This window comes from Notolepis coatsorum (genome assembly GCF_963971535.1).
Source record: "Notolepis coatsorum genome assembly, chromosome: 14".
NCBI lineage: Eukaryota > Metazoa > Chordata > Actinopteri > Aulopiformes > Paralepididae > Notolepis > Notolepis coatsorum.
In genome coordinates this window covers 85,709,569-85,731,506 of record NC_140178.1, presented here as the reverse complement: position 1 = coordinate 85,731,506, position 21,938 = coordinate 85,709,569, and the positions used below count along the sequence as shown (strand labels likewise).

General features: G+C 42.8%; 1 protein-coding gene across 3 annotated transcripts in view; it reads right to left on the bottom strand.

Moving 5' to 3' along the window:
- LOC311240150 (uncharacterized protein) overlaps positions 1–21,938 on the bottom strand; it is a 67,359-nt gene that overhangs the window by 5,219 nt on the left and 40,202 nt on the right. For 2 of the 3 annotated variants that reach the window (XM_084328692.1, XM_084328693.1), the window contains exons 6-14: positions 20,343–20,387; positions 19,405–19,444; positions 16,744–16,821; positions 15,733–15,909; positions 11,113–11,252; positions 10,483–10,551; positions 9,705–9,832; positions 6,755–6,872; positions 6,391–6,465 (exon numbers count right to left, since the gene is read on the bottom strand). In XM_084328692.1, the coding sequence (XP_084184818.1) occupies positions 6,391–6,465; positions 6,755–6,872; positions 9,705–9,832; positions 10,483–10,551; positions 11,113–11,252; positions 15,733–15,909; positions 16,744–16,821; positions 19,405–19,444; positions 20,343–20,387 (870 nt within the window). The remainder of the gene's footprint in view (positions 1–6,390; positions 6,466–6,754; positions 6,873–9,704; positions 9,833–10,482; positions 10,552–11,112; positions 11,253–15,732; positions 15,910–16,743; positions 16,822–19,404; positions 19,445–20,342; positions 20,388–21,938) is intronic. The other variant, XM_084328694.1, reaches the window with a different exon arrangement.

Sequence of the window (21,938 nt, the reverse complement as noted above, 5' to 3'; positions counted from 1 at the left end):
TGGCGATGGAAATGGAGGGTAAATTCTTAAATGGAACTCCATATAATGTAAATGATTATTAATATGAATTATATTGTCACCAGTGAATCCATTCTACATGTAGCTACATTTCTACATCAAATAGACAACAGATCAGTAAATTCTTGCCATAATGACTGTCGTGCAAGAAAAAGATGGGACAGAATGAAAGAGACCATTACCATTACCGACCCTGTTACCTCTGCTTACCACTTTCCTTGTATTGTGATTTTTTTCAGCTTGTATTACTTTACCAATTATGTACCAACGATCTTACCAATCATCAGTTTCCCACGTCAACACCTAATGCACGCCTGACCATCCTTATTGGATGGGGGGGGGGGGTCTCTTGTTGAATTGCCAATTTGTTTTGTATGGTTTTTCCACCACAAATGTTCAATAAACTAGGGATGCACGATAATTATCGGGCCGATATCAGCAATTATGACGTCATCCCGCTAAACCCGATAACGTTATTAATAGCTCCGATAATATAATATATTTTTTGGTAAAAAAAATGCGGTGTGGGTGAATTTGGATGAAGTGCGTTTGTTTTGACTGTCGGCTCCTCCCGTTTTGCCAGTACTGTGGTACGACTGGTAGCGTGTGGTTTAGGAACAGGGCGTTTTACACAAATCCAGCGCTCCCTTTCTTGGCTGTGACGTAGCCACGTACGTTTCTTGAAAGCAGCGCAGATATAAACAAAGATGGCGACGCTAGTGGGGATTGTTTCAGAGGGGAAAAGTTCACTTGCTATTTGTAATAAATGCAATACAGAAGTTCCACGAGGAGGGAAAAGTGCAGCGGCTTGTGATACATCCAACCTAGCAGGTCACCTGCGGCATCACCACCGCTGCGATGGTGTGTTATTGTGTTAACTTAAAAGCCTGCGACGACGCGGGGAGCTAAGCAAAGATAGCCCCTTTCATGGCTGATGCAACCCTTGGTTGAATACGCAGTCACTTATTGCTCTGTAGTAGCCAGGTTAATTTGCACCACCAAGGACTGCTTAAAAGCTAGCGGCTTGAGCCCTTGGGTCATTTCTGTCAAACTTCTTTAATTTAGCAAACGACTCGTCAATAGGTACAAGCGTGCTCGCGCCGTCGGTCGTAGGCTTCTAACACCATCGCAGCGGTGGTGATGCCGCAGGCGACCTGCTAGGCTATGTGTCCACTCAAAGCCTTTCTTTCAAGGCGGACAGCTTTGAAAAAAGAAGAAAAAAAAGCTTCGAGCGTCTTAGGTTGGATGTATTATAAGTTGTTGACGGATTGTAAATATATGGTCACTTTATCAGTCAAAACTGTTGTCTTGGCTTTTGTTTCTGTTGTCTGGTTAGGTCAAAACTACAGGAATATACATTTAAGTTGGTGTTAAGTTATTGTCCTGGGGAGTATTTTTATGTATTATTATTGTATTGTGATATGTTTTGTTTCATGTTGGAAAAAAAAAGAAAAAAAAATTGAAAAAAGAAATATATACATAATTTTTTTTTTAATACAATAAATATCAGTTATCGATATCGGTTATCGGCTTGAGGAGCACAAAGTTATCGGTGTCAAAAAATCAATATCGTGCATCCCTGAATAAACCACTGAAAATGGCTTAGCAGCATCTCTACACCTTTACCCTCGTCAGAATGCAAGAATCTATGAACACCTTACCCCCCCCCCCCCATTATGTTTCCCCCCAATCGAAACGGTTCACTAACATTAGTTTCACCGTTGCTACCAGCTTGGCTGGTCGCTCATACTAACACAATTGGCAGTGTTAGGGGTGGGAAAGCTGGTGGGTGGGTTCTGGGCGTTGTAAACAGAAAAAACTCCTACAGTTCGGTCGGGGCGCCTGCTCAGCGAAGGAAGGATCTGGAGGGAGGTAGTGTGACCTTCCACACGTTACACTCTCCCAGTGAGAATCTGCGCTGCCAGGCTGGCTGCCGGCTGGCTGCACATGTGTCGGAGGATAGCATGTGACAGTCTCCGGCCTCCCGGACCAACCAGGGTTCCCACGCCAGGGTTCCCACGCTTGCCTTGAAATTTTTTTCCATACTACCTCCTGATTTTCCAGGTACCATATTAAGTGATGATCTATAGGCCCCTGAAGTTTTCCGCCCCCATCCGCGCCCCCCTCCCCTCACACACACAACCCCCTAGCAGGGTGCAAACCATGGGGCAGCTCGGTGAGCCATTGGCTCCCCTAGATCAGACACCAGCTCCCCTGAAAACATGATTTGTGAATTTTTGGGGGGTCTCTAAATTACTGAAAATAAATGCTATTTTTGCCATGCATTTCTCATTTTTCTGTAATCTTTTGTATCATCATTGTGTATAATAATAAAATTAGGCTATTTTGATGTATGATTAATGATTTGCGCACTAATTCACACCGTAATATGGCAACATGCATGCTATTCTTGCAATTACCATTCGGAGCGTGGCGGCGCTGCAGCCTGTAGGTGTAACGGATGGTACCGCGAAGCCCAGTCACGAAGCACTTCGGTCGTGAGTTGAGAAGTGGCTGAGGCGCGGTAGCGGTACCAGGAAGTAAAACTCACTCCCCTGAGGCATCCAGACTGAGCGCTTAGAGAGGAATTCCTTTCTTGGCACAGTGGTCTGTGATGTTGCCCGCAGTGCGGACGCCCGGGGTTCGACTCCCACTCAAGGCATGGTCGAAGTAGTGGCAGGTTCAGTGTTGAACCGGCTACAGTGGTGGCGTGACCCGGATGCCTGAGTGGTGTGAGTTTAGGGGGGGTGAATGTAACGGATGGTACCGCGAAGCCCAGTCACGAAGCACTTCGGTCGAGAGTTGAGAAGTGGCTGAGGTGCGGTAGCGGTACCAGGAAGTAAAACTCACTCCCCTGAGGCATCCAGACTGAGCGCTTAGAGAGGAATTCCTTTCTTGGCACAGTGGTCTGTGATGTCGCCCGCGGTGCGGACGCCCGGGGTTCGACTCCCACTCAAGGCATGGTCGAAGTAGTGGCAGGTTCAGTGTTGAACCGGCTACACAGGCACGCACAAATCAAACTTGACCCACGTTGTAACCTGTGAGTGACAGTGATAGTTTGACAGGTAAATAAGGTAATCACTCAGGATAATGTCAAAACGAAAAATCCAACAAGTAAGCCTTTTAACCAATTTTGGTTTCACGAAGAAGGCGAAGCAGCCAATCGACTTGACAGAGCAGGAGGCGGGATCATCTACGTCTTCGATAGCAGACAAATTGACAGCTGGCGACGACGCTGTTACACCTGCTGCTGCGGCGCCGGTGGGGACTATTCCTCGAGAAAATAATGCTTGGGACCAGGAGTATTTCATATGGAGTTAGCTTAGCTAGGCTATACTAAGTCAGGAGTCTGAGAGATAATCACGAGATACTGTAGACAGTGTTGGATCTATCCAATCTAACTAAATGGATACTTTTTTTTATCATGAAATGAAAGAAAAATAATGAGCTCCCGGCTCCTCCGAAGACCATGCTATGGTTTGCACACTGAGGACACCTGACTACTTACTTGATTTAAAAGATGTGCCAGTCAAGACTACATTGTAAATGCTTAGAGATTATGTCTTATTGATAATATCAATGCATGAAATAATGCAACAAGCTGTAGATGAACAACAATTTATTGAACTGGAACACATGAGCACTGGGATTGATATATGTTCTCTCTTCCACTCCTCTCCTATCTCATCCTGTCCTCTTCTCTCCACACCTCCCCTCGTGTCCGCTCCTGTCTTCTCTTCCTACTCTTCTCAACTCCTCTCCACTGTTCTCCCTTTTCCTCTGTCATCCTCCTCTTCCATCTTCGCGGCCTCTTCTCTTCCTGGCTAACTGGCTCGTTATGAGAGCTAACGTTGGCTAGCTACTGTACCCGGCGCTGGCTAACTGGCTATCATTATGAGAGCTAACGTTGGTAGCTACTGTACCTGGCGCTGGCTAACTGGCTCGTTATGAGAGCTAACGTTGGCTAGCTACTGTACCTGGCGCTGGCTAACTGGCTCGTTATGAGAGCTAACGTTGGTAGCTACTGTACCTGGCGCTGGCTAACTGCCTCGTTATAAGAGCTAACGTTGGTAGCTACTGTACCTGGCGCTGGCTAACTGGCTCGTTATGAGAGCTAACGTTGGCTAGCTACTGTACCTGGCACTGGCTAACTGGCTCGTTATGAGAGCTAACGTTGGCTAGCTACTGTACCTGGCGCTGGCTAACTGGCTCGTTATGAGAGCTAACGTTGGCTAGCTAGTTAGCAAGATTGCACTGCTTACTAACTAATGTTGATAAACCCAGGTTTACCACACAGTTAAAACACAGCTACTTACATTTGAGGATAAACTTGCATAAGAAGTTTCACTCAAGTTTCACTGTAGATGCCAAGGCTCCCTTGGCTCACCAAGTTGCCTGCATCAAATTCCAACATCCAATATACCATATAGGATGCCAAGAGCATGCTCTACAACATGGGATCATCCATTTCTATCTACAGTAAAAGCTGTTCACATGTAAAGGGTTTTTATAAACTCATGTTAATTCTGTGCTCAATAGTTAAATTTTATTACACATCATCCAATAAAATTGTCCAGGACAACTGTTTCTATTTCCATGTAATTGGTCACTTTTGCTCAGTTTCCATGCCTTTCCATACCTGGAAAATGAAAAAATGTATCCCATGTTTTCAATGTTTTCCAGGTACCGTGGGAACCCTGCCAACAGTAGGGGGGGTGCGCAACAACCAGCTAGGGGGTTGGGAATTGGCATAACGACTAACAGTGGGATGGGAGAAAAATCGGAAAAAAGGAGGGGGGAAAAGATAAAAAAAATTATATATATATATATATTTGTTTCACAATGCATCTTAGCTTTCACAATGTTGTTATAAATGAAGAGATTTGGTGGGGGAAAAAATAGTTTTCGTGCATAGATGACTAGATGTATCAACTTGTAATATAAATGTCACGTCAGCATTTCATGTTGGCAGTTAGCATTTCCTGGATGACAGTGTGGCCAGCTGGGCAATAGCGAGTCTTAGCGACGTAGGATTAGTTTCTCAGATTTTGAGGAAGTACAGAGACCCCGCCCCCCCCTTCAGTGGAAGAATGTGAAAAGGGCGCTCTGGTGTCAAGTTCTGCAAAAATAAACATCTGTATTAGCAAAGCCATGCCTCCAAGAGGAGTTAACTGTAGAGAATTAGTGGAGGGGGCCTTGGCGCCCCCAAAAGTGGCAATTGTTTTTACTTGAACTTGAGGACTGCATACTTTTTTTGCAAACCAGAATACTATACTTTATATTTACCGTACTTTTCGGACTATAAGCCACGGCTTTTTTCCCCATTTTTCGACCCTGCGGCTTATATAACGGTGCGGCTTATATGTGACTCGACGTGACCAAACCCAAAAATGTTAAAATCGAAATATTGCTTTTTTGACTGCAATGAAATGTTATTTATCTGTTCCCTTATTTGCTAAACTTAATACAACTTGTAAATGAGTTAATTCTTGAAATTTGTCCGACAGTATTGTGTCCCAATGCTAATTACATATGGTAATTAAACATTAAAACACCTGCGGCTTATAGTCCAGTGCGGCTTATATATGTACACATCATGCAATTTAGCTGCTGCGGCTTATATTCAGGTGCGGCTTATAGTGCGAAAAGTACATAGCACATGCATGAGACTGGTCTCTTTTGAAAGAGGACATTCAAGTGTCTGTGATACAATAAAGAAAATTCCCTTTTAGTGCTAATGAAATAGAGTAACATAGGTCTGAACTTGAGTTGTAGAAAAACGTTTTCTATAGTAGTTAGTAGTCCAGAAGTAGTATGGCTGAATAAACACCCTGGGTCCATAGCCTGAAGTCTTGTGTAGTACATGTCCACATTTCATAAAAATCCGTTAAGAAATGAGTGATTAGGAGCGATTTTGGTAAAAAGTGAGAGAGAAAAAAGGCTGCAGAAAACGATTTCCTCATTGACTCCAATGCATTCTGCGGAAATGTCTCTTCCTGTTTGCGCTCGTGACTTTTCCCCTAGATCGCTGATTCGCTCATTCCCACGTGGGGTATCATTGGAAAGCCAGACTCATTGGTTCCAACCCTGTCTAATAACTTACGAGATCGCCAGATGATTGACGGATGTAGAGTCTCGGGAGTCGGGAGTGGTATTTGAAAAAATAAAAAGTCTGCCATGTACTTCGGGGCACGCCTCACATATCGGCATGTAACTCGAAAGCCAAAGTGGCGTGTCCCGCCGGTGGTCAAATCATCCTCGTCGGTGCCAGTTAAGAGGTTTTGTAATGTGGGCCTGCGAAGCCTATTGCATTCAATGTATTTGTGATAGTGGGCTATATAATTACATTTGACTTGAGAGAGAGAGACTTACATGGTCACTTGGGTTTGTGGCAAAGATTTGACCCTCATCCAAGTTGTACAGAAATAGGAGGAGATACTGGCACTCCTATTAAAGGAAGAACAGAGGCATGGTTGGATGGATAAATCAATCAATAAACCAATAAATAGATACAGACAGACAGAAATACAGAGATAGTCCTCACCAGTAACTGGTCAGATATTACAATAGGAGTGTAAGAGAGAACCAGAAAGACAGACATATAATGAAAATTAACAAGAGAGACAGAAAGGTTGAAAGATCAATAGAAAATACTTGATAAGATAGATGGAAAAATATATAGATATACAGTATAGACAGATATAGATACAGATAGACAGATAGACGTCATCCTCACCAGTAGGTGTTCAGATATTTGGTGGGACAAGGCTCTGTCATAGGTCGGCTGTGTGGGGTAACGGCAATCCTGACTGTCTTTTAATACACAGAACGTACACACCCATGGGATATCATCCCTGTTCAAACACACACACACACACACACACACACAATTTTACAATGACAGGTAAAACAGACTTCTATTAAACAGAATACACATCAACCGACTATTGTCTCTTAACAGAATACACACCTATAGACAGTGTTTTGGTAGATAACTTCACCGTAGTGCACCCAGGCACATGATGTAACACGACAAAAAGTAATGTTTCACTTCCTGTTGACTTAATAATAATAATAATAATAATAATAATAAATTTAATTTATATAGCACACTCAGTGAGATCTCAAGGTGCTTCACAGACAAAGGACAATACAAATTAAATTAAATAAAATGTTTTAAAACATAAAAACATTAAAATGAATAAAATACAAACATAAGAATAAAAAGGTTTAAAACATAAAAAACATTAAAACGAATAAAATAAAATAAAAACATAGGAGCAGTAACAAACAGGCCCTAGTGGAAGGCAGAGTAAAATAAATGGGTTTTAAGGCTGGCCTTGAAGGCAGCAAGGGAGTCTTTCTTTTTGGCCCGAGTGTGGAAAAAGCATGGTGCCCCATGGTGGACAGCCTAGTGCGTTGGAGGTTTTGGCTGCCACTGCCTGCCAGACCTGGATGCAGGTTGAGGGGAGGGGAGGTCCTGGAGGTAGGTCGGGCCGGAGTGATGTATGGCCTTGTAGACCAGCAGGAGAACCTTGAAGTTGATCCACTGGTTTATTGGCAGCCAGAGAAGGGAGTGGAGGATTTGGGTTGATGGGGGGTGCCGATGAGGATGGCTTCGGTCTTACTGCCATTGAGCTGCAGGGAGTTACAACTCATCCAATGACGGATGTCGTCAAGGCAACTGGAGTGAGAGCCAGGTGTGAGTCAGGGGAGGTTTGGAGGTACATTTGGGTGTCATTGGCATACGAGTGGAACTCGATGTTGTGGCTTCTGAGGTAACACATCTTGTGCTGGAGGGTGGACTTTAAAGGTAAAGTCCACCCTAAAACAGAATTTGTGTTGTGCTATTCCAATGATGAACTGTCTCGCTAAGCTGGAAATCAGAGCATCAACACTGCAACCTATGATGTCATCAGGCAATACATTTTAGTAGGTCAATGACGATGTATTAGCGACCGACGTTGTGGCTCATAAGAGTTTTTATTTGAGATATATCATCTAAAGGATGTTTCATTTAAATGTAGGGATTGCCCCTTTCACAACCACACTACAGAAGGTTAACCTTTCACTACCACACTACAGATGGTTAACCGTCTGTAGTGTGGTAGTGAAAGGTTAACAGTCTGTATTGTGGGGGTGAAAGAGTTAACCTTCTGTAGTGCAGTTGTGAAAGGGTTAACCCTTTGCCGTGTGGTAGTGAAAGGGTTACAGCTCTGAATCATAACATTTACCCATATCCTGGTAAAATCACTATGGTATTGGGGGTCATTCCATTATTCACCGTCTATGGAGCGACTCCAGGGTTTGTCTCTCGATGACATCATTCAGATTCAGATTATTTTATTGTCACAGTTTTTTTTAAATGTACATACATTCAGAAAAAACGTAGACAACAATATACAATGATCTATACAATACAAGGTAAAAAAGTATATATATAAAAAATTAATTATTCTACAGTGTAAGTAGCAGCAGTGTGTGTGCGACTGTGCGTGTAATAAGTGTGCTTGTGTGGTGTCCAAGTCACTTAACACTTTGAGTGCCAGCGACGAGATTTCTCGTTAGTTCATACCGACCGTTGAGTGCCAGCGACGAGATATCTCGCATTTTTTTTATTAGCGATTTGAATTCATATTTCATCAATCTAGTCTCACGTTAGTGCTGCAAACTCTCTGAGAATTGCTGTTGTGTGTACAGTGTGTTGTGTGTACAGTGTGTTGTGTACAGTGTGTTGTGTGTACAGTGTGTTGTGTGTACATTGTTGTATGTGTACAGTGTGTTGTGTGTACAGTGTTGTGTGTACAGTTTGTTGTGTACAGTGTGTTGTGTGTACAGTGTGTTGTGTGTGTACAGTGTGTTGTGTGTAGTGTTGTGTGTACAGTGTGTTGTGTGTACAGTGTGTTGTGTGTACAGTGTGTTGTGTGTACAGTGTGTTGTGTGTACAGTGTGTTGTGTGTACAGTGTGTTGTGTGTGTACAGTGTGTTGTGTGTACAGTGTGTTGTGTGTGTACAGTTTAAGTTTAAGTTTAAGTTTAAGTTTATTTGGATCCCCATTAGCCACAGCAGTGCTGGGGCTATTCTTCCTGGGGTCCATAACACATAAAATACAGTTACAGACTTATACACTCACAACATTTACATGTCATACAGACAATTAAAACAACAATAAAAACCCTAATCAAATTCATAATACAATATAACAATATATACGCCTTATGAATTCATAATACAATACAATAATACCTACTCATAATTAATTCATAATACAATACAGCATAATATACTATTTAGCTTTTACATACATTATCTATGTTCATATCAGCCAATTATACAATATTTTAATAATATATCCCTATCAGACACATGCCTTTTCATCCATATATACCTATCTCTTTATCAGACACATACATTTTCATTTACGTACACACTATCTATTAGGGAATGTCAATTTCTTTGGTTGAAAATGTTGTTTTACCACGATTTTGAAACGACATTTCGTGGTAAAACAACATTTTCAACCAAAGAAATTGACATTCCCTGTTGTGTGTGTACAGTGTTTACACCAAAATACTAGACAGCGCTGTTGCCTGTTGGTGTGCAGTGGTCTATATAATATATATATATCCCCTTGAACTCCCCTCTGCCCTTCCTCTCCTCTCTCCCCCTCCCTCCTCAAAGCTCACCCCAACATAACGTCCTCCACGCTGGGCAGGTGACACAGCTGGTGGAAGGAGCGAGGACACTGTTCACACACCACCAGGGCTCCCTCACTTCTACAGATGAAACACCTGTCGTCGTTCTTCTCGTCCTCCTGCCAGGACAGACAACAGGAGCTATTATAGCGACGTGATTGTTTACACAAACAAACGACAACAAACAAATACCACAGAGAAAGTGACTTTATTGACGAGCACGTTCACTCGGCCTTATGCCCCAACCGGGACGAAGAGGATAAGTAAGTAACGTTCACTGGGAGGCGACTTGTTTACCTCTCGATGACTGACACACACACACACACACACACACACACACACACACACACACACACACACACACACACACACACACACACACACACACACACACACACACACACACACACACACACACACACACACACACACACACACACACACACACACACACACACACACACACACACACACACACACACACACACACACACACACACACACACACACACACACACACACACACACACACACACACACACACACACACACACACACACACACACACACACACACACACACACACACACACACACACACACACACACACACACACACACACACACACACACACACACACACACACACACACACACACACACACACACACACACACACACACACACACACACACACACACACACACACAGATAGCTAAACATGATAGGATAGGGTGTGGGAGTCCACTTTTCTACTTTACTAGACTTGCCTGGTCTTCAGGGTCTGCTTCACACAGTCTGCATTTACACAGCAGCGAGTGGATGTCCAAGATATTTGCCTGAAAAGGACAGACAGTTCTCAGTTATCGTCATATGATGTTCTCAAATCAATGAGTAATTGTGTTTAATAAACATGATTTCAATATCAATTAAAATAATCATGATCATGATTTTTAAGATAAGATAAGAATATCCTTTATTGATCCCCTTGGGGAAATTCACCATAATCAAGCTGCCCTAAGTCATATTTATTCATGCTTAAAGCTGCACTGTGTAAGGTTGGTACCCTGTCGATGAGAAGAAACTGTGTAAACGTGGAGATTTTGGGGGTCCTTAATCCCTGTATGAAAATCCGAATTGGTTTATCAGCTAGATGTGTCCAAAGATATGCACGAGGAAACATTTCATTTAAATGTTAGCTTGCGAAAAACGATGACCACAAATCAGCTCCCAACTAAATGTTTTTGACTTAACATGATAACTAGATATCACATACAAATAAGAATTGTGTCCTCTATCGACGCAGATCAATCAAGTTCACTTTACATGCATTCGGCCAGCCATCTATCTCTCTCTCTTTCATAAACACACAACCCCCCTCACCAGCCCTCCCTCTTTACCTCTAGGAGGACATTGAGGGGCTTCCCCTCCCACTGGATGTCTCTCTTCCAGGAGGCGTCTGGCTGAGCTGAACCCTCCTTCACAAACTCCACCGGAGTCATCCAGCTCTTCTGTGTACGGACACTCTTCCCACTCGTCCCTGGTGGCGCGCAGAGAGGACAGAGCGCGCCACAATGAGCATATTGTTCATTTATATTGCATTAGCAGTTAGCACCGGTGGTGATACGCAGGCGTTCCCACACTTGTTTTACCAGTAGATTCCAAAACCTTTTCACAACTGTTACAGAACTTTGTACCAAATGTCCACGACTGTACAACATTGTACACTTGTTTATTGGACGTTGAAGCTATTTTTCTGTCTGTTTTGGATTATGGAGATTGGTAGTTTATAGACTTGCTGCTGCTTCCACTCTAAAGCCCCTGGACAGCTATGGTACCCATCATTGTATCCTGTATGATAAGGTTGGGTGGTCCTCTCTGGCAGAGAGACGTAACTTGCATTGGTATCTGTTTCTGTATGAAGCCATTATGGATGATCTCCCTACATCACTTCATTAGTGCACTGGAACTCTGGACCCTATCAGAGAGAGGATACTGCTTCAATCAAACGCCCCTTTTTTGACAGGTGGACACGCCCCTTTTCTGGTGCTCCCATGCTCGGATACACCACTGCACTTCCGCGTTACATTGAGCTCATGGAGGAGATTGCAGGGGAAGCAAATTAATGAATGTGGATGAGAGCCTTGATGTAAGTGGTTGCAGCTACGGCTGTGTGGGTGCTAGAGACATGATCTAATAGAATTGCATGCGCCTGAGTCTCCCGAACACGACGCAACCAATTCTAAATCGATCGGAACTTAATCGGCCGAGCTAAAGTCCCCTTTTCAGCACCTACTCCCCATACACATGCGCAGATTGACAAAGGATTCGGAAGGCGCGCGAAGCCACGTTGGAATGTTCCATCAGAGGGGGGAGCTTGTGGTGGTAATGTGAGCGGCTATAGACCACTGCACTTAAATATAAACATTAGTCTACCTGGAGACTCAATGAGGTAATTGTAGATGTCGCCATAAGACACGTCTGGCCATTGAGTGGGATCATTTTTCCATTATCCTGTTCGGCTGAAAGGACACTGGCCACCGAAGCAGGCACAAGCTTCCCCCCTTGATGGAACATTCCAGCGCGGCTTCGTGCACCTTTGCATATTCATAGAAATATATACAGTATATGGAGAACCCCTTTTCCCCCCTACCTGCCCTGCCCACTCCTGTGAACCCCCACCCACCCCCCACCCCCTATATCACAGGATTGATAGCAAAAATTACTCCCATCCCATAAGGCTGAGCCCGAACGTTCGAACGTTCGTTCGTTACGCTGACATTCGGACTTTAATTAATAGGTTCGAACGTTCGGTGAAAAAAAAATAAAGGATGCGCACGGGGTTGAGGTGATGTGAATGCGAGGCGCTCGGCTCAACCAGTATGGTCTGCCGGGCTGCAGCGGGATACTATTTCTCAACCAGAGCTCTATTTTGATTGACAGGCGATTCTGCCAATTACGTCACACCGCTTGCACCCGCCTCTGCTGTTACCACCAATCGGCAAGCCTCAACAGACTTACCGTAGCTACCGGGGAGCCGTAGTTAGCTCCCCGCCGAGGAAGTAATCGGTAACAAGGTTTCCGTAGGTGAACCTGCAGAAGGATCATTAATGAATACCATCCTTTTTCGGCCACGGAGCGCGAGCTTCATGGCGGGAGGTGGTTGCGTTGGAAACAACAGCAGGCGCACGGTCCACCGTCTACCTCGGAACGGTGGTAGGGCGGACGGGCGGCAGGCGTGTTGGGAGCCCGGCCGTTCCGAGGTAGACGGTGGACGGGTCTGTTGAGCCGAGGCGTGCGCCTCTCCTCCCGGCTCCCCTCCCCGTCGACCAAGAGTGAATACCTGTTATTGAACGTGTAACACTAACTATATAACGTTAATGCCACAAAACTAATGCATTTGTTTATCTAGCCCCTTACGTGACTGCAAGGGCTATTGTTTATCATACTTTGATTCAGTAGCTTGTTTATTTTCTTCTGAGTGCTTTGTTTAATTACATGTTTACATGAACAGCCACCACTGTAAACAACATGTTTTTCACCAATAGACTATGCAATGCCGCCCTCCGTAGGATCTATAATAATACAATAAAAAAAAAAAATATTATTAAAAAAATGAAAAAAAAAATATTAAAAAAAAATTTATTAAAAATTTTTAAAAAACGAACGTTCGAACGTTCGTTCGATAAACCCTGGCGAACGTTCGAACCCTAAAAACAGGGTTCGGGCTCAGCCTTACCATCCCATGGGAATCCAGACCAAATGTCAGGCTCTAGTTAGAATCACGCAAATAATATCGTAGCCACTCTGATAAATTGTTGCCTTAAAACTCAACATGTTTCTTTTTCATTTCCATTACTTTTCTACGGGGATTTCATCATTTACCAAAACATTTTCAGGCCTGGAAAACATTATTTTCAAATGTCATCATTTTCCTTTTTGATTCTAGTGACCGTGGCAACCGTGGTAATGTACGCGCAAACCACAGACCAGGGTTCCCACAGACATTGCTAAATGAAATTCAATGATTTTCAAGTACTTTTCCAAGCACTGTTTTTCATTTAAAAAGGGCATTTAAAAGGATACAATTCACTTTTAAATGCAGCTTTTTATAGAAAAAATAAGCAAATCCAATATTTATGGCTTAAAACCAATTAAACACTTTAAATTAAAAAAAATAAAAAATCTTGATTCAGAACAATTTGATCATGGATGAACAAAACTTTCAATGCAAATGGTTGATTTGAATTTCAAGGACTTTTTAAGCACCTTCTTAAAAAATGGGCTGTTTTCAAGGAATTCCAGGCCTTGACCTTTTTTTTGTCGAAAATCAAGCACTTTAAGCACTTCAAGGACCTTGTGAAAACCCTGACAGGCGGCGACTCCCGGCCTCGTCTCGGTATCTTCTCGCCTTCTAAACCAAGAACTGCTGCGGCAAGAGGCAGCTTAGACTCAGCTTCAGCCTCTGCCACCGCTAAGAGGCAGCTTAGACTCAGCTTCAGCCTCTGCCACCGCTAAGAGGCAGCTTAGACTCAGCTTCAGCCTCTGCCACCGCTAAGAGGCAGCTTAGACTCAGCTTCAGCCTCTGCCACCGCTAAGAGGCAGCTTAGACTCAGCTTCAGCCTCTGCCACCGCTAAGAGGCAGCTTAGACTCAGCTTCAGCCTCTGCCACCGCTAAGAGGCAGCTTAGACTCAGCTTCAGCCTCTGCCACCGCTAAGAGGCAGCTTAGACTCAGCTTCAGCCTCTGCCACCGCTAAGAGGCAGCTTAGACTCAGCTTCAGCCTCTGCCACCGCTAAGAGGCAGCTTAGACTCAGCTTCAGCCTCTGCCACCGCTAAGAGGGTAGGAGGTTAAATCGCTGTTGTGCATACACTGAAAATATTAGACAGCGCTGCCGCTTGGTGTGCAGCGGTCTATATATAGTGGTCTATATAATATAGTCTATATCAGCGGTTCTCAAACTATGGGTCACGACCCAAAGTGGGGTCATGGGTAGGTGACAGTGGCAAGTATTTTTTCTTTTTTTGCTGTGAATATGCCTTGTTTTATAAATGTGTATTGATAACATAGTGCTGTAATAAAAATGTCTAATAAATATGCATGATCAAGTTCAACAACGTGTGCTTTTATTTTGATATTCCTTAATTCCACGTTGAAATTATGCGATACATTAACACTTTGAGCCTACTTTGAGCCTACTGGCTCCATTATGCTGGCGATGGATCTGATAAACATGGAAGTGATCGCGAGTTGGAAAGCAGCGTGGAATATATATTTACAGCAGCCAATAATCAATCAATAAACGCGATCGATATTTGGAATGGCGATCAGGAATTGGAATAATCTTTTTGGAGAACATCTGATCTAAGGTAAGGAGTCTATGTTACCAGTTTTAGGATAATCAGTGAGATATCAGCATGTGCCGTGTGCCGGAAATGAGAAAATAGATTTTTCAGCCCGCTTCTATAGTGTGCATAAGTACACATATACTATCGATAATCTAGCATTTATTTGAAAACGATTCATAAATAGGCCGACAAATGACAACGTGTCTAGTGTATTTTCGAGAGAACGATTTTCGAAATGCTATAAAAAGGATATGAACCGATTAAAAAACAATCCGTTTTGACAATGTTGACTGCAAACTGATAAGCGACGGGAAGATTAGACACATAGCCATAATTTAAAACATAGATTATGCGTTTTTAACGCTAACATTGAAGTTGATGATGGCATTCAAGGGGGTAAAAAGGAAAACAAGGCCGGCACTGGTAGTGTTAAGTGTGGGGTCGCCAAAAAAGATCCTAAATAAAATGGGGTCTTGGTATAAAAAAAAATAGAGAACCCCTGGTCTATATAATAGTGTTGTTTCTACATGGGTTTCTTCCTTACCAACACAGACAGGAGGGAATAAACACTATTGGTGAGTCACAGCTAATACAGGATTGTGATCATTGGGAGTATTTCCTTTGCAAATGAAGAGGAATCATTCATGTAAATGTAAATGTAATGTAGCAAACCTGATGCAAATCGTTCCTTGTGTAACGTCCCAGCGATAGCCCCGCATGTCACATTGAAGACTTTATCACTGCAGCCTTGGCTGCCGTCCGGCCACCCAGCTGGCGCCCCCTCCTCGTCTTCCTCGTCTTCCTCGTCTTCCTCGTCTTCAACTAGAATGAACACGGGCAGCCAGATTTCTTTAAAACATAATCACAAGAAACATTCTTTAACCCCTTTAGACCTAAAACGCCTGCTAATAATGCATTATATAGCCTGTATATACACTATAATGTGTTTCCCGGTTTCAATGGGTTTTAAAGGGCCAGTTCACCCAGCATCTGTATGATTTGCCTACCGGTACTTTTGGAGATATCTGCCGTAGAGCGTAAAGATGTGTGCTTTCACTCCACTGCGAAGGTGCTGAATGACACTTCAAAAGCAATGTCTCTTTGCAGAAATCAGGACCCGGTTACTCAAGATAATCCGCAGACCTTGTTGTGAGCAGTTTCTTGTAGGAACCATTTTCTACCGAAGTACACCCCCATAATAATTGATAGTGGGTGAGGTTAGATCGAAAATAGTTCCAATATGAAACTGCTCACAACAAGGTCTGTGGATTATCTTGACTAACTGGGTCATGAATCATGATCTATGGAAAGAGACATTGCTTGAGTTTTTACAATGTCTTTTTTTTATGCCTTGAGCACCACAAATGAGTGCCATCCAGCTCCATTGCATTGGGTATCTTCAAAACTAAGCGAATCACACTGAAACTATCTGGAAGGATAGATAGCACATTTAAAAATGTCGAGTGAACTGCCCCTTTCAGGATTATCACCATACCACAATAAAAACATTAGCAATGACTTCTACAGTTAAAAGTAAAAAACAGAAACATGTAAAAATAAATATACGAGGCACAATTCATATCCAGATGACTTTAATCAATTATATTCTTTTAGAGTAAAACTGATTCATTTGAACTTAAAATGTGTATTATTTTCCTTTGTGTCTTATTACTGTTTACAAACCTGCGTCAGAGCTCTCAGTGGTGCCCTCCTGATCCTCTTCCTCTTGGTCATCTTCCTCCTCTTCCTCGACGTCCGACACTAGAATAGAGTTGTGTAGTGGTTGTTTGCGGGTGTAAGTCCCATGTCATGCATCTAACCCCAGTGGGCCTGCCCTCCTTACATCCCCCCCTCCTTTTTTACTTGCCAATGCGCAACCCCACTGTCACAGACCCATAGTTTGAGAACCACTGTTCTACTATCACATGTACCCCCCCCCCCCCTCCCCCATACTTCTATGATGCCTGAATTTCCCCAAGGGGATCTTATCTTATGTTAAATGCCATGTGTGGAGGAATCCCTTTTGGTTCCCCCAAACAATAGCTTGCCTTAACTCATGCCTAGAGGAGAGCCAGGGGGCCCCCACCCCTCTCTACACCCATTGTCCCCTTGTCTCCCTCATCAGTGTTCTCCCAGCTGGCCACTTGAGAGCATTTACATTTAGTCATTTAGCTGACGCTTTTATCCAAAGCGACTTACAAGTTCTGTAGAACAAGCCATCAGGAAGGGCACAACTCTCAGAGAGAGCACTCCTCTTAGACGGAACCCCTTTCTGCCTTCACGTCACTTTAAGCTCCCTACCATCAACCTGTTGGATACCATCGCTGCAGAGCTCCCTACCATCAACCTGTTGGATACCATCTGAAAGCCTGATCACTCTTTGTGGCCTTCTGAAAGCCTGATCACTCTTTGTGGCCTTCTGAAAGCCTGATCACTCTTTGTGGCCTTCTGAAAGCCCGAAAAAGAAAAACTACATTTCAATGTTGCAAACCATTTCTCTTTGGGGCAGAGCATTAGCAAGGCAATTACGTACAGGACAAGCCACACAAAGTGGAGCTGTAATAGCTACCTCTACAATAAAATACATACATTGTATACTGTAACTCCTACCCTCTCAGCATACATGGGTCTCGCCACACACATTCATAATAGTGCTATGGTGCTGGCCTTTGCCACTTTTAGCCAAATACTGATTCTGAATTCTAAACCTCAAGTACATGGTACTATTGGTACATGGAGATACAGAGTGCCGATCCCATCCATTAATTTTGCAGTATAGACAGTATAGACATCACTGGACAAAGACAGGCATAGCCGTTTTTCTCTAGTAGAGAGATCTAATTGATTGATTGATTGAAAACTTTATTAACAGATTGCAGAATGGGTACAATACAGTACAGCTCAATACACACAATTGTTAAGGGGATGCAGACCAGAGAAAGACTTTCGTCTTGTTTACATCAGGGTCCCCCATTTTCATTTCATCAGGACATATATGACATACATGACATACAGATAGTCAGTACTGCTACATCTATACATTTATGACATACCAGATTTGCAAATACAGTACTGTTTGTGATACAGAAGGAGTCAGGAAAAGGGAGTATATACATTTGACGTAGAAACTGTACATTGGAGGAGGTTGGGTGGGGGGGGTTGGGTACACTGGGATATTGACAACCATACTGGGTAATCTACATTGGAGGTGGTTGGGGGGGGGGCACACTGTATATACAAGCAAAACTGTACATTGAGGGGGGGGGGAGACACTGTACAAACAAACAAAATTGTACATTGGACTATTGACAAAACCATACTAGGTAAATGACTGTACATTGGAGGGGGTTGGGTTAGGATATTTACAGGGGCCAGTGTTGAATTGCAGTCTCCCGTAGGTGTCCCTTGAGAGAGGTTTTGAAAGTGGGTAGTGATCCACATTCCTTTACAGCTTTGGGTAGGGCGTTCCACATTGATGTGGCATAATTGCGAAACGTGTTTAGTCCCTTATTTGAGCCGAATCTGGGTTTAACATGATTTGTGGAGCTCCCTCTGGTGTTGTGATTGTGGTATTCACTGACCTTTGGGAAGTATTTTGACATGTACATGGGTACCTTGGTCGTGTAGTGTATCTTGTAGACCAGGCCCATTGCAAGTTGCTGTACTCTGTCGTCTACTCTAAGCCATCCTAGGTTGTCAAAGTGGGCAGGGGTGAGGTGGGTTCTAGGAGTGTTTCAATGTGTCGAAAAGGCAGAACATCAAGTCACTTAGCTTTAACCCTTTCACTACCACACTACAGACGGTTAACTGTCTGTAGTGTGGTGGTGAAAGGGTTAACCTTCTGCAGTGTGGTTGTGAAAGGGTAAACCATTTGTCGTGTGGAAGTGAAAGGGTTAACCTTCTGTATTGTTGCAGTGAAAGGGTTAACCCTTTGGTAGTGTGGTAGTGAAAGGGTTCATATCTGACAGGTTTGACATGGCTCTTGGTATCTGATTATTATTATTATTATTTTTTTTTTTAAATCAGTGAAATTACTGATACCTATTTTATCCTGGTAACGGCCTGATATGCTATGCCAGTAGACTAGTGTAGGTGTCGTTGCATCACTAGCCGTTATGGTGGAAACATTTAGAGTTTTTTTTTTTTTTTTTCTTTTCTTTTCTTTTCTTTTTTATGTTTAAAATAGTACACTCATTTGAGTAGTGGAAAAGGGGTAGGATTAAATAAGTGTATACTTCTTCCTACTCCTTTTCGAACATGCAGATTGAGTTGTTTTTCTTTTTTGTTATTGTTTGTTGTATTCATTGCATGTTCGAAATAAAGACTTCAAATCAAAAATCAAACCTGTGATTAGGCCCTTTGAAGGAAACAGTGACTTCTTACCCTAGTGAGGGACAGAGAGAGGAGTCAGATGATCAATCGATAAGAAAGCAGAAATAAATCAAGAGATATACATTCTTACACACATACATACAGTGGTGTAGTCGTGATACGCAGGAGTTCCATCTTCAGAACAACAGTCTTGTAAATGGAAACTCAGCCAGATCCTATGATAGCTTATTTTTGGCATAAGAGGAGGAACATAATGATAATCTCTCTGGAACAAAACTCTATAGTAGATAACAAAATGTGTTACACTGCTACTGTAGCACAGAGACTGATCCTCCTTCACTGGAGGTTTCCTCATCCACCAACACAGTGGACTAAGAGAGGTTATGCAGCATCTTAAACTAGCTGGACTCAGAGAGGTTATGCAGCATCTTAAACTAGCTGGACTCAGAGAGGCGATGTAGCATCTTAAACTAGCTGGACTCAGAGAGGTGATGCAGCATCTTAAACTAGCTGGACTCAGAGAGAGGTGATGCAGCATCTTAAACTAGCTGGACTCAGAGAGATGATGCAGCATCTTAAACTAGCTGGACTCAGAGAGGTGATGCAGCATCTTAAACTAGCTGGACTCAGAGAGAGGTGATGCAGCATCTTAAACTAGCTGGACTCAGTGGCTAAGAGGTGAATCTTAAACTTGAGAAACTATATACATACAGTACATACACATACATACATACATACACACATACATACATACATACATACATACATACATACATACATACATACATACATACATACATACATACATACATACATACATACATACATACATACATACATACATATATACATATATACATATATACATATATACATATATACATATATACATACATACATACATACATACATACATACATACTGTACACATATAGATATTCTTCTTTTACCTTTGTCCTCCCTTTTTTGTAGCCTCGACAGTTCAAGTGTCCGTCCTACAGTGGGTTTCAGGAATGACAAAAAATAAACATATCAATCAATATATAATGTGATGAGTTTGGGGCTTGCGCGATATTACAGAAATGGATATACAGATGAAGCCATGAATAGTCATTGGACCACTGTTTGGGGACCGTTTGGGCACCGTATTAACGGTAACAATGACCAGCGGGGGTGCTCGAATACAGCTGGTGACAACGTGCCGACGTGCCTGCTCTCTGTTCATTCAGGAGCTCCGTCCTCGACAAAGGGAGAGAGAGGCAGAGAGAGAATGAGAGAGAATGGACTAAATGCACTGCAATGTTGTGTTCTGACCACATGTTTTGGCTAAAATACATAGTATTATATTGTATGCCTCGTTTTATAAAATGTCCTTTGAGCGCAAGCGATTGATAACTGTCAACGTTGAAACGGCACATTTATTTATTTTTTAAGCGGCCGCTTTTATTATGAAATTCGTATTATGAAACAGGAAACACCACCACCAATGTCTTCAACTCAGCTCACTACCTCAGGAAAAGCTCCGCACTCGACAAAGGGAGAGAGAGGCAGAGAGAGAATGGACTAAATGCACTGCAATGTTGTGTTCTGACCATGTGTTTTGGCTAAAATACATAGTATTGTATTGTACCGGTATGTACAGTATGTAATTTGGGCGCAAGCGTGTTTTTTATTTTATGAAATTCGTGGCCACTTCCACCTCTGTGCTTGCTTCACTTGTTCAAGTGTTTAACTTGACCGACCACTGCAATTCCGCATTACCAGCTCAGGAACGAGGAAGTAAATCACGGGAGATTTCACATCATTTTAATATCTCGCTATTGAACTTAAAGCCCAGCTGTCCCTGCTTATAATTACAGTATACAGACCACCAAAGTATTCATCACTATTTATTCAGGAATTCTCATAACTGATCTCAGCCGTATCACTGGGAGCCTGGGGCTGCAGATGTCCTTGAGGCAAAATCTGCATATGGCTCGCTGATAACAAACTACATTACACATGGACAAAACAGAGTCCATTCTCTTCGGTTCAAATAACAAACTCAGCAAGACCGACGGCTTCTCAGTTACCCCCCCCCACCCCACCTACCCAACCTCCTCCAATGTACAGTTTCTACGTCAAATGATACTCTCTTTTCTAGACTCTTTTTGTATCACAAACAGTACTGTATTTGCAAATCTGGTATGTCATAAATGTATAGATGTAGCAGTACTGTCTATCTGTATGTCGTGTATGTCATATATGTTATGATGAATTGAAAATGGGGGACCCTGATGTAAACAAGACGAAAGTCTTTCTCTGGTCTGCATCCCCTTAACAATTGTATGTATTGAGCTGTACTGTACTGTACCCATTCTGCAATCTGTTAATAACGTTTTCAATCACATGCTGAGGCTACAAGAAGAGAAATTTGAAGAAAGATGGGGAAAGTGGGAGGATTATAAGGGGAACGGAAATGACATCACAGAGGAAGAACCGAATGCAACACAAGAGGGCGAAGGGTAAAGGAGGAAAGAGGTTCAAGGAGGGTCTCTGAACCCATG